At 42.5% G+C, this 17,233-nt stretch overlaps 1 protein-coding gene across 2 annotated transcripts in view; it reads right to left on the reverse strand.

Moving 5' to 3' along the window:
• Positions 1-224: 224 nt before the first annotated feature.
• The window catches only part of dnah1 (dynein, axonemal, heavy chain 1), a 35,639-nt gene continuing 18,630 nt past the window's right edge, over positions 225-17,233 (reverse strand). For both annotated transcript variants that reach the window (XM_083533776.1, XM_083533777.1), the window contains exons 44-78: positions 16,999-17,156; positions 16,728-16,901; positions 16,427-16,605; positions 16,063-16,293; positions 15,726-15,922; positions 14,862-14,997; positions 14,567-14,775; positions 14,182-14,353; positions 13,902-14,093; positions 13,683-13,793; positions 13,305-13,490; positions 12,989-13,180; positions 12,335-12,502; positions 12,045-12,236; positions 11,659-11,790; positions 11,239-11,364; positions 10,957-11,076; positions 10,711-10,860; positions 10,233-10,393; positions 9,901-10,126; positions 9,399-9,594; positions 8,591-8,742; positions 8,260-8,456; positions 8,029-8,173; positions 7,092-7,250; positions 5,438-5,569; positions 4,996-5,166; positions 4,618-4,797; positions 3,956-4,132; positions 2,984-3,154; positions 2,686-2,816; positions 2,237-2,381; positions 1,741-1,947; positions 1,158-1,392; positions 225-790 (exon numbers count right to left, since the gene is read on the reverse strand). In XM_083533776.1, coding sequence (XP_083389902.1) covers positions 669-790; positions 1,158-1,392; positions 1,741-1,947; positions 2,237-2,381; positions 2,686-2,816; positions 2,984-3,154; positions 3,956-4,132; positions 4,618-4,797; positions 4,996-5,166; positions 5,438-5,569; positions 7,092-7,250; positions 8,029-8,173; positions 8,260-8,456; positions 8,591-8,742; positions 9,399-9,594; positions 9,901-10,126; positions 10,233-10,393; positions 10,711-10,860; positions 10,957-11,076; positions 11,239-11,364; positions 11,659-11,790; positions 12,045-12,236; positions 12,335-12,502; positions 12,989-13,180; positions 13,305-13,490; positions 13,683-13,793; positions 13,902-14,093; positions 14,182-14,353; positions 14,567-14,775; positions 14,862-14,997; positions 15,726-15,922; positions 16,063-16,293; positions 16,427-16,605; positions 16,728-16,901; positions 16,999-17,156 — 5,932 coding nt within the window. In that variant the 3' untranslated portion in view covers positions 225-668. The remainder of the gene's footprint in view (positions 791-1,157; positions 1,393-1,740; positions 1,948-2,236; positions 2,382-2,685; positions 2,817-2,983; positions 3,155-3,955; positions 4,133-4,617; positions 4,798-4,995; positions 5,167-5,437; positions 5,570-7,091; positions 7,251-8,028; positions 8,174-8,259; positions 8,457-8,590; positions 8,743-9,398; positions 9,595-9,900; positions 10,127-10,232; positions 10,394-10,710; positions 10,861-10,956; positions 11,077-11,238; positions 11,365-11,658; positions 11,791-12,044; positions 12,237-12,334; positions 12,503-12,988; positions 13,181-13,304; positions 13,491-13,682; positions 13,794-13,901; positions 14,094-14,181; positions 14,354-14,566; positions 14,776-14,861; positions 14,998-15,725; positions 15,923-16,062; positions 16,294-16,426; positions 16,606-16,727; positions 16,902-16,998; positions 17,157-17,233) is intronic.

The following is a 17,233-nucleotide window of genomic DNA, read 5'->3' on the forward strand; positions in this document are numbered from 1 at the left end:
ACTGCTCCACCTACAGGACCCTATTAGACACTTTGGCATCCTTAAGCGGAAGGTGAAGAAGCGGCATGTGTCTGACAACCAGAAGCTCAGTGATGTCATTATGGAGAAGTGGAAGAGGATCCCAGCAACAACCTGTGCAGCTCTGGTGGATTCCATGCCCAGGAGGATTAAGGCAGCGCTAAATATCAATGGTGCTACACAAAATATTGACACTATGGACACAGTTTTGACATGTTCACAGGTTTACTCAAGTTTGTTGGCAGCTATTGAGAAAATAATGGCTGTATGTTGAGTTATTTTTAGAGGACAGTAAATATGTACTGATATACAAACTGCATATCGACTACTCTAAAATATATCCAAGTTTCATTTCTATAGTTTTGTCCCTTGAGAACATAAACAAAAATATTTGCAGGAATTTGAGGGGTGTACTCATATGCTATTGTATGACATTTTATAGATTTTTTTTTTTAACTACTTCTCTATTTATTTAGTCTGGCTGAAACTCTACATTGTTCTTATTTTATAACGACTTTATTTCCGTTATTAATTGTTCCTTTGTTCCTTTGTTCCGTTTCATAATTCTTTAGTCGCGCTTTGGCAATACAAATGTTTATATTTGTCATGCCAATAAAGCAGCCTTTGATTGTTGAATCTTGAAAGTGCTTTCAGTAATCCAGTGCACATATCAGCGCCACCCCCTGCTTTATCCAGTTCTTCTGGCTTTGGTCTGTGGGAAGCTCTACTGCGATTACGTAGTTAGTGGAGTGACCGGTGGTGGATAGAGTTCCTGTTAAAAAAAGACAACAAAAAAGACAGACAGAGAGAGTGAGAAAGTGATAATAAAAAAATAAAAGATTGAAAGGGATAAAAGTGGGACAGTCCATGTGAGAAAGGAAATGATAATAGAGGGACAATATCGAGTGGGACAGAGAGGTCAGAGAGACAAAGAGAAATGGAAGAGAAAACAAACAGATGAGATATCATTCATAAAAACGAGAAAAGAAAAAAAAACATTAGCCTGTTTCCTAACAGAAGTTCCTCATGCACAGAACTGAGTTTTTAAAACTTTTGAAACTCTATACAGCTCACATTCTACCACACACACACACACACACACACACACACACACACACACACACACACACAGAGCTCACCTGCACGTGTGAGCGTTTTGTATATGGGGCAGATGTAGATGCCGGATTGTGGCGGTTTGCGGTTGGGCGTAGGGACCATCCAGATGATGGCCATCTCAGTGTAGAGCTCTTTGGGCCGAGACTCGGTCAGCAAGCCGGCGTGTGTGTCCCAGCGCGCCCCCTCCAGGAACAAACCGTGGATGTAACACCCCGTCTCGGGCCGCTCAGTCAAATCTGCTGCTGGCTCCTTCAATATCTGTGAAGGAAGAAGACGATTAGGCGTCATTACTTCATCTTCAATACACTAACACACCTTTCAGATTCACTCTGTGATTTGTGCGATTGTTATACAAGTCCTAAGACCAATGTTGAATGGGTTAATGGTCGGTTATGCAACAAATTCAGCTATAATCAATGTAGGACACATCAAAATATCTTCATAACCTCTGCATCTACCAAATAAAGACGGCTGCTTTGATAGGCACCGTTAAATGTGTTTCTTATGAAGATAACCCAAAATTGTGGCTTTAACCCTCTAATGTCCTCTCTAATGATTAGATTTTTTAAAGTATCGAGCTAAGGAGGTGAAAGGATTGCCATGAACCTCAAAGCTGAAGCTGATGCTGTCGATGGAGAGGACGGACCGCCGGGCGAAGTTTTGCAGCGTTCCCGTCAAAAAGGCTTGTGGGAAGAAGAAGCCGCTGATCCAGAAGACAGCCGGGATCCCGCCGGAGATCCAGTTACTCAAGAAAGCGATGCGCTGCAGGAGGTCCGATACCCAGGAGGCCAGCGGCTTTAGAGAAGGGTACGCCTGCAGAAGAAACCACAATCAGCACTGAAACTGGAACAATAATTAATAATTCCAAACTATTGGAAAGGACATTTCATCAGACAATCACCAGTAATAAAACAAATACAAAGGATCACCTGTGAAAGATTTTGGTTAAAACAGAGTCTGTTTGAATGTGTGTAAATAGTAAACAATTCCATGTATAAAATTAGACTCTCAGTCTCTCTAAAATCAAATGGATGTGTCTGAGAGAGTTAAACTGAGAGAAAATAAGACAGAGGGAGAAGGAACGAGGAGGACAGATTCTTGCCTTGGCCTGCCACATTTCTGGAACTGCGTTGATGAACAGACTGTTGGCCATGAGCTCAAGCTCAGATGACATCACCACCAAACCTTTCAGAGCCTTCACCAGATCACTGAGACTCTGTGTGATGACTGCTAACAACTTATTATATCTAAAAGAGAGAGAGAGAGAGAGAGAAATCAGGGCATTATTGTAAATGGGATTAAGTCACTGGCAAAGTAAAAAAATATATCTGAGAAAAGAGAGACGAAGAAAAGAAAATGAATGTGTACAAAATTGTTCGCCTTGCAAAAAAAACCAGTTAGTCTTTAAGTAAGGAATCTAAAATAATTCTACTACAAAAAAACACATTATAGTAATACATTATCCCTTCAGTTCGCTATAATAATGTTATTACAGTGTATACATACAGCCATTTCCTCTATTTAAAGTGTGGATAAAGTGTAAGGATGTACCTTATTACTTCCTGAATCAGTACAGTGTTCATAGACTCCTCATACATCACTGGGTATCTGGTAATGATTTCCTGGATGTCAAAGGAACTGGGGATCTTCTGGGCAATTCCTGTCACAATCTCTTCGACTATCTACAAAACAGTAAAACTCTGACCTTTAGTTTCATTTTATTTATACAGTATGTATTTACACTGTATATTCAAATACAGGAATATATATATATATAATTATACACATTGTCTTTAGTTTATAAGCCTTTTGCAGGGGAGCTAAAACTGACTTAAGGGTTACTCAGTACCTCTTCTCTGGCTTTACCCCCACTGGCAGCAGCTCGAGGCTGCAGTTGGAGCACAGCACCCAACAATGCAAAAGTCTCATTCTGGGCAAAACTGATGTTGCCGTTGTCATGCAGGCCGAAGATCTCTGGCGTGTCATTGATCGGCAGGCCGCGGATGTACGACAGGTAGCCCTGCAAACGATACATTACAATCCACAGGTCAGATACTGTAAGTTTATCATATGGAAAAACCCTTTAACAATTTCTACTAAATAGAAATCCACACTGTGAGATACATTTTGACCACAAGTAGTTATAAAATTTCAACTAAAGTAACCATTTACAGATTTCTGTCTTGTCAAACACAGACATCTTCAGTAATTATTTAACCAATAATTTACACCGATCAGACATTGTGTTGGTTTCCATGTTTGCTGCTAGAACATTTCTGACTCGTTTTGGAGATGCTCTGACCCAGTCGTCTAGACGTCACAATTTCTCCAAGTCTCTCAAATCCTTACGCTCGCTTATTTTTCCTGCTTCTAACACGTCAACTTTGAGGACCAAATGTACACTTGCTGCCTAATAAATAAATCCCAAAAAATTTAATGGGTGTGTATTAGTGTTAAATGCTTATCATTAGCCAACATGATCTATTCAAGATTGAAAACTTTTAAGTCATTTTAGTGAAATATATTTACACCTGGTTTAAGAGTATAAGTGTCCAAGTATATTATGGACAAAGCAGCCCGATTTGTCCTTTTGCTAGAATTTTAGACCACATGTGTGACTAAGACACACATCACATCAATGCCGGAAATGATCAGGAAAACTGCTGTCATGGAGATGTACTGCTCTCCTTAGTGAGTACAGCATGTAAATATTGACACGTACAGCAGATACGAGTAGAGAATAGGAACTGCTGCGCAGTGCACAGTGTCGCTGTACCGTGTGTTTGTGCATATCCGATAAATAAACAGATTTAAAGTAAACCTTGACGTTGAGGTCTGTGCCGATCTGGCGGTATTCTCCTGAGGGCGAGTAGACGTGCCCAGGGTTCAGCACGGCGGGACAGTAGAAGTCCTCCAACACGTTCATGATGCAGCGGCGATCCCAGTCATCGGTCACACGACCCCCATAGTTGATCTCACCAGCTGTGTACTTCAGAACCTAGACACAGAGAGATAAAGCCTTAAAATAAATGCAGATATGGTAGAACGAAAGTCATGGATGGCTTTCCTATTGAACGGTAGGCCCAGAGTTTGGACACGCGGTTCACTTATGAGAAAAGTTATTCAGGCGTGTGATTTGTGAGAAGTAGCCGAGTAACGTTTCTGCAGCGGGACAACCATTTCATCCTTAAAACCTATGTAGCGTTCTGTTTTGTTCCACATATAAGTCCGAAATACAAACTGCCCTGTTATGTGTTAAAATGTGAAAGAAAGGAAATAGAAGGATGGTGGAATGTTTTCCTCTCTTTTCAACTTTTTTATTTTTTATGGGAGCACTTGTGTGCTTTTCAGATATATTGTTTTAGCCAGGACCCATTTTAAAGGAGATACAGCACATCTGTTACCATCGTAATAGTAGCGATAATTCATGTGTGCGCGCGTGTGTGTGTGTGTGTGTGTGTGCACGTTCACAAATGTGCTTGCCTTGTAAGGAATGTCCTGGTATTCATCAAGGAACATTTTGAGTTGGCTGATGCAGATGCGAAGGTCTCCGTCGGTAAATTCATACGGAATGTTGAAACCCAGCGGACCGAATTTCCTGCGCTCGATAGCGTTTCCGTGAAACAGACAAAGAGACAACAACAGACACCTGAAGTCTGCAGCCTGAGCGAGAAAGATAGAGAGGTAAAAAAAAAGCGAGAGAGGAAAAACAGACAGAATAGGTTAGTGAAGTAGATTTAAATTTCTGTGTATATGTGTGTGTGTGTGTGTGTGTGTGTGTGTGTGTGTGTGTGTGTGTGTGTGTGTGTGTGTGTGTGTGGGTGGGTGGAGGGGGGGTCGGGCTAGGGGGGGTTGTTGCACCTTGGAGCAGGAGTTGAGAAAGTCATCACTCAGGCTCAGGTAGGTCTTCAGTAGGTTGGCCTTGATGCCTCGTGGAGGTTCGATGGTCATCTTGGAGCTGTTTTGAAGGATGGAGACCGGGAATTGGTTGCTGGGCAAACTCGTAAGCCATAGACGAAAGTCATGATGGACCTGAGACACACACACACACACACACACACACACACAAACACACAAAAAACATGAAATGGTTGCTTTTAGTGCTGCTTCAATTAAACAAATGTCCTGTTGTTAAGATAATTACCTAATTAACGAAATGCTTCATGTTGTTTTTGAACAAATGTATTTGTACTCGCACATGCAGCCATGAATATGCACATGTCCAGTGTATATTTACAAACACACACACACACACACACACACACACACACACACACACACACATGTGTCGTAAGTAGCTAACCTTGTCAGGGTTGATGTTCTCGATGAGTCTCTCCAGAGTGGGCATCCAGCTGGGTGCCAGGTGGCAGTTCTGGAAAAATACCCACTGCCCCTTTTCCATCGCACACTGCATCATCGATTCAGCCCAGGGACCCTGACATGTACACACACACACACACACACACACACACACACACACACACACACACACACAAACACACAAACATAGAAAATTTTACAACCAGCAAACACGCACTCCAGCTACAAGCCACAGACTTTAAAACACTCAGCCGACATTATCAACAAAACTAGACGCACATGAAGGGTTCAACAAAAAACATTCAACGTGAAACATCTGCGATCCGTCATTGCGTTTGATCTTCCACTAATGGAGATGAATAGTTAAATGGTCATTTCCTTTGGGAGAAGTTCCACTCAGGAAAGACAAGGCCAAGAATGTTGGAGAACTTCGCAAATCACAAAAAAAAAGAAACAATGCCCTGACACTGAAATAAGACCAAGTCATGAAAACATGCTGACTAGACAAAACAATCAGAAACAGGACAAAACGCAGCCCAAACAGTCTACAAGCATGAAATTAGGAACATCCTGAGAGCTGTCTACGGCACCCAACAAGCAAACGTAAAGGAAAAACAGACAGGAAAAAGCAGGGTTACAGACTGCACATATAAAAAATCCACTACTGTGAGATTGCGTTCAGGTTTAAAAAATATTCAGCTCTATTCCAAAGACCTAATCAATAATCTAATATTAATATCGCATTCATAAAGCCTATATTTATATATAAAATGTGTGTGTAACACTATACGGTGTTTTTGGATTTATTTAGTTGGCTCTTTTTAAAAAATATCACTGACAAGGCAAATAATTAATGATGAATAAATGAACGAATTATGTACATTCCTGTAAATTGTGTTGTGACCTCGTGCTCACGCGAAAATAAAAATATGTCTGAATCTTTATTTCTGTACGGGAGCTGCTCTGAAAACCTTGTGTCCCTCCTATTCTACTCGCACATTATACCAACATTGGGAATCTTTGCAGACTATAAAACAAAGACTGTGGTGCTTAGTCAGCATTCTCCAGCACGTATATTAAGCTGACACACAGCATCTGAATGTCATGGGCAGGAAGCCTCTAGAATGTTCTCTTCCATTGACGCCATGTTCATTTGGCTTGGCGTCTTGTGCATATGTGTAGAGGAATGCCAACCGACCTGAATCATCATATTTATTACGGAATGACATGCGAATCCCTATCCCAAATTAGCATTAGAGGTCTCATGCATATTGGCGTGACCTCAGGCCTGTTCTTGTTTATTATGGAGCCTTAGTTAGAAACTGAATGCACAGGTCAGTGTCCTGAGCTTATTAGGAATCTAGCAGATCTTTGGAAAGTGACCTAAATTTGATCATTAGCAGCACAGTGGAGAAAAATGCTGTATGATATTACTGCTTTGTAGAAAGGTCTGCTAGGCTAAAAGCCAATTCCTACTCTATCTTTTGTTTTAAGTTTTAAACATGAGCCAACATCCAGCTGCACACGGAGCTGGATAAACATCTTAGTTTACACTGTGAATTAAATTAACGACTAACTAGCCAGATTGGACTTATAACCCCTGGACACCTGCTGAAACAAAACTGTTTGGTTCCTACCTGCCCCTGGCCTAGTGAGATGGCGCTCATTTTCTTGGAGAACTTCATGACGTCGGCAAACTTGTAGAGGTCGGCTGCAGGATCGGTGCCAGGTGATAGCACAAAGATAAGCGGAGTGGACACAGATGACTCATTAAATACCGCAGACAGGTCAGACGTCTAAGAAAGACAGAGGACATAACGAAGAACGTATTAATATACGTACATAGTACAACTTTTTTACGGATCCAAGACTCGAAAACTGTAATGTGATCTGAACCTTGAGTTTTGTGATCCATTGCACCACAACTAATATATACATTAATACTAATATATATATTAATATACAATTGATAAAATATTGAATTGTGATTAATAGCATGATTGTCATGTCTCGTCATGTCTCGCGCACATTTTTATCTGTTCTAAATGTACCTCAAATTAATACTTTTCTAGTCTTTAATACTCTAATCAACATGTTCATGAACAAATATGGATGCTTTATACAAATGTATGTTTATTAATAGTGAAACCAAACTCAACATAGATCATGAAGACAAAATATCCTTGTAAATGTTTTAAAGTAATTATGGTGTTTAAATGACGTAAATCTTCAGGACATCATACTGAACTTTTGGCATGTTTACACACGGACGGATTTAATTGGCGGACGTGTGTGTCAATGCAACTAGCTAAAATTTCTCATCCGCAAATACATTTTTGTAATCCTTTTCTGCATGAATTTGAATAGTTTTAACGCAGCGATGCATCACTTCCATCTTTCTGCTATAAATTATAGGGAACTGTGCTAACAATACGCCTGCTCTACAACGTTAAAAACGTGAAACTTGTCAAACATGCAACCATCACTGATGATCAACTACGTTTGATGTAAATGGAAAATCAACACAGAGCTCTAGAATCGATTAAGGTATCAGAAAGTATAGACATTGTGAACCTGAGGCTCGATGAAGCGCTGCCCAAGCTGTGCTGACACAAAGTCCTGCAGGCCGTGTGTGAGGCAATCGACACGCAGACAGCGCAGCACTAACATCCGCTGAAAACTGTCCAGCTTGTTCTCCCACTCTTCTGGAAGAGGCTCGCTGTACACACACAAGTACAGAACAATGAATTAATACACATACGTATAAAGAAAAATGTATAGATATGTGTAGGTGTGAGAGGATACCGGTGTGGCTGGCTGCTGTCAAAGATCCTCCTGTATTCAGCTTCATCTCTGGAGAAGGTCTGTGTCAGGCCTGTAAAGTTGGGCAGAGAACTAAGGGCCATGATGTCCTGCCATGCCCTCTCTGATAACCACGTGGGCGCTGGGTTTGGCTCCTGTTGAAGGCTTGTACCTCCTGACAACATGAACTTCCACTCAGCCTGGACACATTCAAATAAAGGTAAATCAGTCCCATTGTATAATGTGATATAAATATGCATAGGAGACTAGCGGACATTCCGGCACCTAATGCCAGAAAAGCCAGAGTGGCCAGGAGATTTCTTTTTTTCCTCACCATATCAATCAGATTTTTGTTCATCATGATGCGAACGCACAGCAGGAAGGCGAACATGAGCTTGTGCTTCTCGAACAGGCTGCGGCACACGTTGCTGAAGAGGCTGAAGGTGAAGTACTCGTTAATGTTGATGATGCGCTGCTCCAGGATGTCTGAGAAAATACATTCGACATGAAGGCATTAGCTATCCAAAGAAAGCAATAAATATAAACAAATCTCTTTTAAACATGGACTGAATCGCATCAGCAAGAGAACACCATCCAACCATGGCAGCATCGAGTTGATCGCTACTCTTGCGCTTTTGATTGTTCCTCTGACTAAATGCCCTTATATTGACAGCCGCCCCTTTTATTAGCGACTTCATTATAGCTTTTATCTAATAAACTCTGGTGCTTTCAGAACCGCCATGTTTTCAGTGTTCATTGTTTCAGTTCGGCACAAACGTTTTATACGTATCAGCGAGTGACTGAGCTCCTCAGGGAGCAGCGACTGGAGGTGTTGGATAACAGTCATTTTTAGATGATGAGCATGTAATCGTGTAAAAAGCACTCGGCTTTGCTACAATCTGAACTGAGCTGGAAGTGACAAAAGAGTACTAACACACAATGTGTACTAACACACAATGTATACATATTAGCATTATATCTTAAGTGTACATATCATTATACAAATAGTTACATATGTAGGTCTCTGACACACCTTTGATACTGCAGATTATTGCATCGTATTGTGGTTTTAAAAACCTACACACAATTAGACTGATGTGATGATGAATAGGATGATGAGATCGTGTGAGCATGTGCTCTACCTGCACGTTCCGAGTTAGCGATGCCTGCCAAGAAGATCCTTAGGAACCACTCAAGAGAATACTGATACATGGGGTCCACATTGGACAAGTCCGACACACAGAAGAAGAGGATTTGGGTGCGCACAGCCACAGGGACGTACTCCTGGCGTGTGGCGTCAATGTCTCGCTCAGTTTCCTCCGCCACCATCACTTTGGCCTGCCACATTATAGTAATAATATAAGTATTAAAGAAGTCTTTATTTAATACATAAAATAAAACACCAAAAATTAAGCAAACTGAAACCCACAAATATACAAAATGAACAAACTGCTCATTAAGCTTTCAAATGAAAACTTTCCAGCCAGGAAATGAGCAACACTGAAGCTTTAAAGGAGTCACTCTTAAATTAACCCCTGAAAAATCACATGGTTTTGAGCATTTTAACAGACGAACTGGGGCTAGATAGGTAAATATGGATGTCTTTAGCTTTGCTCGGGATATTTCTCTAGTATGCTGACAGACCTGTATCTCCCCAGCTTTGATCTTGGAGGCTCCCAGAACTCGTATGAGCTCCTCATCATCGACAGGGTTACCCTCTGATGAGCTGAGCCTGAGCAGGATCTGGTCCTCAATCTCCTTCAGTTCCTGCTTCATAAGTGCGTTGCTTACAATCAACTGGTTCTTGGCGTCCTCCAGATCGGGTCTCTCCTCAGCCACCACACGGCCCAGCAACTGGTCCTGCAAGCCGCTGCACAGTATACAGGTTGCTTTACTATAAGACTCTAACGTTCTATATTAATTAATATGTGTTGGCAATGCATTTGAGCTGCACGGTCTTGTGATCTTAGCTGCACCTTGGCGAGAGGGTGAAGTTGATTAGGGTGACTTTGGTGGAGATCTCAGGGGAATAGTGTGGATTAGGAAGCTTAGTGGTGATGTACATCTTGAAGTCGTTGTGGTAGGGAATGACATTGTCACCTAACTTCAGTACTGTACTGCCCTGCTGCTTAAAGGTCTGCACACACACACACACACACACACACACACACACACACACACACACACACACACACACACACACAAAACCACACACAGTTAGAGAAAGTAACACTTGTAGAAGAATTTTGTAGTTCTGCTGATGGGAGTCACCTAAAATGGTACGGTCCAGTCTTTGAACTGAACCGTACCGTTTTGAATCCTTCTCTGTTAAATGCAGGTTTGTGATTGATGTATTTGTGGGTTTGGTTGCATATTGTGTCGAATTTGTAGCTTTCTTTGCTGTAAAGAACCTAAAGAAGCTCCTGAGAGAATAAGTGTGCGTCTGTGTGGTACCTGTCGCATTAGAACAGGGTCCAGCGCCGGGTCCAGCTCCTCTCCCACATTCTCCAGCAGACACGGCTTCCCGAACCGAATGGCGTTTTCCAAACTGCGCAGGAAGTCGCGGTCGCTCAGCTTCATCACATCCAGTCCATTATCCCGTTCCTGCAAAGACAGAGGTGAAACCGTTGTTTAGGGTTTAGTCAGTCAAAACGTGTGTGACAGCGAGGTATGACAGCATAGGTGTTTCTTAGCACTCGCCATGGTCTTGATCCATTTATTGGCCTGACCCTGAGGATCGATGAACAGAGACCAGCGCTGAGAGTACTGAGTGATCACTCCATTTTCCACAGAGAGGTTGTCTTTTGGCAAACCGGCAATCTACACAAACACACACACACACACACACACACACACACACACACACATACACACATAAGTAGTGTATGCAGATGATGAAATGAAAAAAAACAAGCAAACAGCAAAATCAGTAACATTGCAAATTTTGTTGCGAGTTTTTGAGAAGGTGTGTGTGGTTCTGACCTGCCAGGAACGGATTTTGACTCTGTCTCCGAGTGTGTTGATGAGGCTGGGATCAGATGTGTGAGGGACCTGCCGATCCTTACAACCACGGAGCCACTCCTCAAACATGGACGCCCGATACTCCCCCTGGAGAATGCACACACACACACACACACACACACACACACACACACACACACACACACACACACACACACACACACACAAGCACATTTAAACACTTTTAAAAGCGATATAAACACCCAGCTGCGTGCATCACTCATGTCTACAACCTCAAGGCGCTAACACTCCATAGCAGACACACGAAATCTCTCAGACGAAACACTACATCAGAGCGTACTTGCCATACTCTTGCATTTGCAGTCAGGAACACATTACGCAGCACACGTACATGCACGGAACACGTGCATGCATACTCACTGTAAAAGGTCCGAGGTAGGCGACGTATCCTGCAGACAGCAGCACATCACCAGCTACATTATTCACCAGGTACTCCAAATGCAGCACTGTTTCCTTCCAGCGCACCTTCTCATCGGCAAGACCAGTAATCAGCTAAATCACACACACACACACAGATTTTCTTGTGTAACATGTGGCTTTAGCATGTACACACTAAACACAGGGGCTAGAACAATGAAACACCTATTTCATAAGTTGTGGGGGTGAAGTTAGAGCCATTTGTTGGCCCTGTTTGATCATTTCATTGTATCATTTAACTGAAGAGATGTGTGTTGTCCAAATAAATTGGACCAATGTGTGTTTGGTGAAAAGGATACAGGTGTGTGCTTGTTCTTGTCCCAGCTCACCTTGTCTGCACGAATCAGTCTGTTTTCACACAGCTGGCACTTGCTCTCAAGCTCGTCACGCTTGGCTAGACACTCTTGATACTTGGCCTGCAGTGCTGCAATGCCCTCCTCGACCGCCTCGAGCTTTCCTTTGGCCTCCTTCAGAATATTCTGAGTTACCTCCAGGTCCTCCTGGGCCCCAGCTAGGGCTTTCTGCTCAAACACATACAACACACATTTAAAATATTGCAGAGTCGTCGCAGTACTAATATATGTCCCACAGGGGGCAGCAATGTGATGCAAGTTCTCACCCGTATGGGCTCTACGGATTTGGCCACAAAATGGTACCCATGCATAGCGCGCACCCACAGACAGATGGATGTACAGGCCCTGGAGACTTTAGCTATGGCAGCTGGATGAAACTCCTCATTGTCTATGTACGGCTGCAGCAACTTGATCACAGGATCTGGAATGTTGTCCTGAAGAAATGATGAAAACGTATATATGACAAATAGATTTTTTCCCCAAACGCACTCAATCGTGGTGTTTATAATATGTCATAGTGAACAGACAGGCAAGTTCAGAAGGTACACAGGGATCAGATTGACAGGCATGTGCACGGTTTATTCCAAATCAAAGGAAATCTGATCAAAGCACAAGTACAGCTATAGAAAATATAGTATAAATTATAGAGAGAGAGAGAGAGAGAGAGAGAGAGAGAGAGAGAGAGAGAGAGAGAGACAGACGGAAATACTACACTATCCTACACAACACTACATTACACACTACACTATACTACACAACACTATACTACACATTATTACACTATTATACACTACACACTACACAACACTACACTATACAACGCAAGAAATTCTTTGGTTACAAACTTGCAGCATGTAGGGTGAGTGTGTGTGTGTGTGTGTGTGTGTGTGTGTGTGTGTGTGTGTGGACTTTGGTGTTACCCTGTCAAACTTCAGCAGACTGTCTAAGAATTTTCCAGGATCCTGCAGGAGTCCTTTCCCGGGTTCCCAGTAATCGTCCACTTTGCTCCCTGGCTTTTCTCCAGCTACTTTTTTGGGTTTAATGCCCTTCAGGATGCAGACTGCCTCGATGACCAGCTTCACACCTTGAGGGGGTCTTTGCATCGCCCTCACCTGGACAACACAAAATACACACATACACACACACACATTTTAAATATGGCAACGGTTAAAGATCAACTGTACACTTTGACCTGTTGAATTGTAATGTGAGATCTTTGGAAGGATTGAGCATCACCTCAGTGACATCGTTCTTGTTGAGCGATTTGAGGCTGGCTAAAGCGTCATCCAGCGCAGGCAGAGCTTTATCAAGGTTTTGCTGGGCATCTGCAGCATATGCACTGGCTATCTTGGCCTTCTCAGATGCCTTCGCTTCCTCGGCCTGTACTGCCACACGGGTCTCCTCTGCAACCAGTGTGTCTTGCTATGTATACACACACACACACACACACACACACACACACACATTATATATATATATATATATATATATATATATATATATATATATATATATATATATATATATATATATATATATATATATATATATATATTTCTTGGCAATAACAAATTATTTAAATTATTAAATGTATTATATAAAGATGTAAAATACCTTGATTTTTTCCATGGTGATGACGGTGTCTTTGGCTGCTTCTTCCAGTTGAGGTCTCATTGTTTCCAGTTCCTCCTGCATCTTACTTACATCCTCAGCTGTGCTTAAGAGCTACAACACACACACACATGCACACACAGGACACAAAGACGTTACACCACAGAGTCAGAATGTAAAAACCCGCCTTATAACAAACCGTTTTGTCTACATTGAGGTCACCTTGTCCAGTCCCACTTTCATCCTCTGGCGAGCCGAATGCAGTTCCTGCTTCTTACAGCCAATCAGGGCTGAGAAGATACTGAGCAACTCCAGGTAGCTCTTGGGTGTGACGTAGTTATGGCGGGAGAGTTCGGCACGGTACTGTTCGCACTTCCGAGCCACCATCTCGTGGATCTCTACACACATCGCAGTCTAAAAACAGAGGATATCGTTTGCACGCTATTTAATTTATACGCCGCACACATACTATACGTACACACTCACAAACACTTTCTCTCACCATGCCACACATGGCAGCAGGACTGGCCTCCAGTTCAGGTAAATCATTAAGAAAGGATGCTGCAACAGACTGCAAGGCCTCCTCTGGCCAGGCGCTGAACCAGTCAATAGTACAGCATGTGACCAGAGAGGGGAACTGCCTGAGTCTGGCACGAAATACTTCACCTATCGGACTTGAATAGGAGACACAGATGCAGTTAAGGATATTTCACTGTAATACTTGATTAGATTCAATTATTTATGTGACATATAATGCCAGGAGTTAAACTAATGAATCTGGCAACCCCTAATTTGTTATACACTGAGAAAACTAACACACACTAGTCCAATATTTGAATATATTTGTCGGATTAGTTCCCTAAAGAATGTTTGATGAGCAGGCAAACCTCATGCACAGCACGGTGTGGATGTTGCTGCGGACTCTCCTGACGTAGGCGGCCATGAGGTTTGCCTTGGTTGGTTGCATGCCGAGTTCTTGCACCACGGGCTTCATGGCTATCATGATCCTCTCCTGTTCGTCTCCACTGTACAGGTTTGGCACATCGCCCGAGTTCAGGATGTTATTAACGTCCTCCAGGAACGTCTCGCTTTTGATCTGAAAAGCAGCACGCATGAGTACAAGTTTTTTTCAGTGTTTTCATCTGATTAAAATCTTTCAGCTTATTCAGCCTTAAAGTTTACCTGGGTGTCGACAAAGAGGAAGGTGATCTGAACGTCGTTGAGACCGGCCTTCATCATGATATTCTTAATATCCTCTCTCCACTCCGGCACTCCGTAGTTCTTTGATAGCTCGATCTGGAAGCACTCGTAGTCTGATCTTATAGCACAAAAGAACACAACACAATCAGAGTTGTGTAACAAAACAGCATAGCATGACATTTGAGCGTGCATGATGTTCAAATACAGTTCTTCTGAAATACAATTGAATTCTTGAAAAATAAAAAAAAAACCTTCTGGAAATTCTAGAATGCACTATGTCAGAGACTTTCTATCACTGAAAACGTCAAAATAAACAGTAATTAAAAAAGCCTCTGAGCCGAATAAAAAAAAAAAACACAGATTAGTAGATGTACCAATAGGCATTGTCACAAGCCTTTCTTTTCCACGTGGGCAGCGTAATAGCAGATAGTCATTTGCAGTGTGTGTGCATTCACATGCGTCGAAAGACGACGAGGAAAACCTATCAGCACTTTAACCTCTAATGTCCAACATGTGTGACCACATCATTAGGTTCTCCGCTGTATAATAAGAGCTGCTTTACATTATCTGTGACCAGTAATAACACTAATTGGCTTCAATTTCCTATACATGCCTTCTTTGTTCTCACCAAAATAATGACTTGTGGGATCCTGCACATGTACTCAGTGCTTAGATATGGAACTCTAATGACTTTTTAATGACTGCTGGTGTATTAATGCTTCTGCTTTGAAATAAAAAATGTTAAAGTCCTTTTTGTGCAGAAGCTAGATGTAACCGTCTGCATGTGTGTTCCTACTCCATATGTACTCGAGAGAAAAACCTGTGCAATCTCGATTTGTCTCTTACATGTGCGAGGCGAGTTTGGTGAGGGACTGGCGCCCGCTGCCACCGACTCCTAGCAGAAGAGCGTTTCCCAGCGGCTGGCGCAGAATGCGGGATATACGGCAGACGTGCTGGATGGCGTCCATAAAGAGAACTAGCTTCATCTTAGTGGTGCTGATCTGGTTATAGTCATCCATGTATTCCTCCATTACTCTAGAAAGCTGAAAATAAGGCAAAGAGATGTTGAAAGAAAAGAAAGAAATGCATTAAAAAAAGCATATCAAAATAGTATCTTCAAAGACAAAATCTGTGCTATTTTAATACTGAGATAAAAATACTGAGATAACAGTGAGGGTCCAACCTTCTCTATGTCCTCGATGAGCTGATACACTTTGGTATCACTACCAGGGTTTATAAAGTCACCGAAAAGGACCGGTTGGCAGGGTACCACCTCCTGAAAGTTGCAGTCGAACTCCTCGATGCACTCCTGGAGTAGCTTATCAAACCAGTCCCTATCCTCCTGATTCACAAGTCTGTCCTGGAACACCCGGCAGCTCTCGTGGTACCACAACCGGAGAAGCTGGACCTTGTCCTAGGTCAAGACACAGGCACTGTGGTTAAAATATTATAACTTTAAAGTGCTGGACTAACCTTGGAACAAGCTCCTCTCTTTCAGCCAATCTCAAACACCACGTTCCATGTAATTCAAGATGTGTTTACTTTACCTGGATCTTTCCAGCTTCAGCCATGAGCAACCCCTGGAAGACCTTGGACAGGTCACGCAGGTTGAATGTGTAGTGTGATTTGGCTGGAGTGGGCAGAAGGCCAGAAGTGATAGTGGCGTACACTTTAATAGTGGCATCCACTAGGTTCTCATTCAGCGCCATCAGCTCAGGAATCTTTTCTGATGATTCGCAAGACGACAAAAATTACACCAGTACTAATAAAGATCGCGGGTGCAGCCTAAAGGTACTTTATTATCTATATTTACTGACATATATATATACCGTATACTGCTCAACTCACCCATCCAGCTGCCCAGAATAGTGGTGAAGATCTTTTTCTTGCTGGAGTCCTCCATCTCAGTGAACGAGAGGTAGTTGAAGTGGCGTGTGAAGCGTTGGGTGATCGGGTTCCTGCCTCCACCAGGAGGACCCATGGCACATGCAAAATTTATGTCTACCAACTGCTTGAATGTTCCTGGTAAACATAATGTACTCATGTTATAAGAAAGCCTGTGTAGATACACAAGATGGGTGTCCCTGTGTGTTTATGAATTTTTGAGCAATCTGCTCACCTATCTGCTTTCGGTCATACCAGCCCCCATGGTCCATCCACTGGCGCAGGAGCTCGATGGGCGGCTGGGCACCGTACGTCTCCAGCATGGGCATGTTAAGGTCATCTATAAAGAAGATGAAGTATTTTCCCAGCGGCGGACCGAAAACACCTTTCCTCCTAGTACACACAAGCATAACAGTTGACAATGTTTCATACAAAACATGACAAAAACATGCTGGGTATTGAATTAAACC

Source organism: Silurus aristotelis, assembly GCF_946808225.1.
Source record: "Silurus aristotelis genome assembly, chromosome: 28".
Taxonomy (NCBI): domain Eukaryota; kingdom Metazoa; phylum Chordata; class Actinopteri; order Siluriformes; family Siluridae; genus Silurus; species Silurus aristotelis.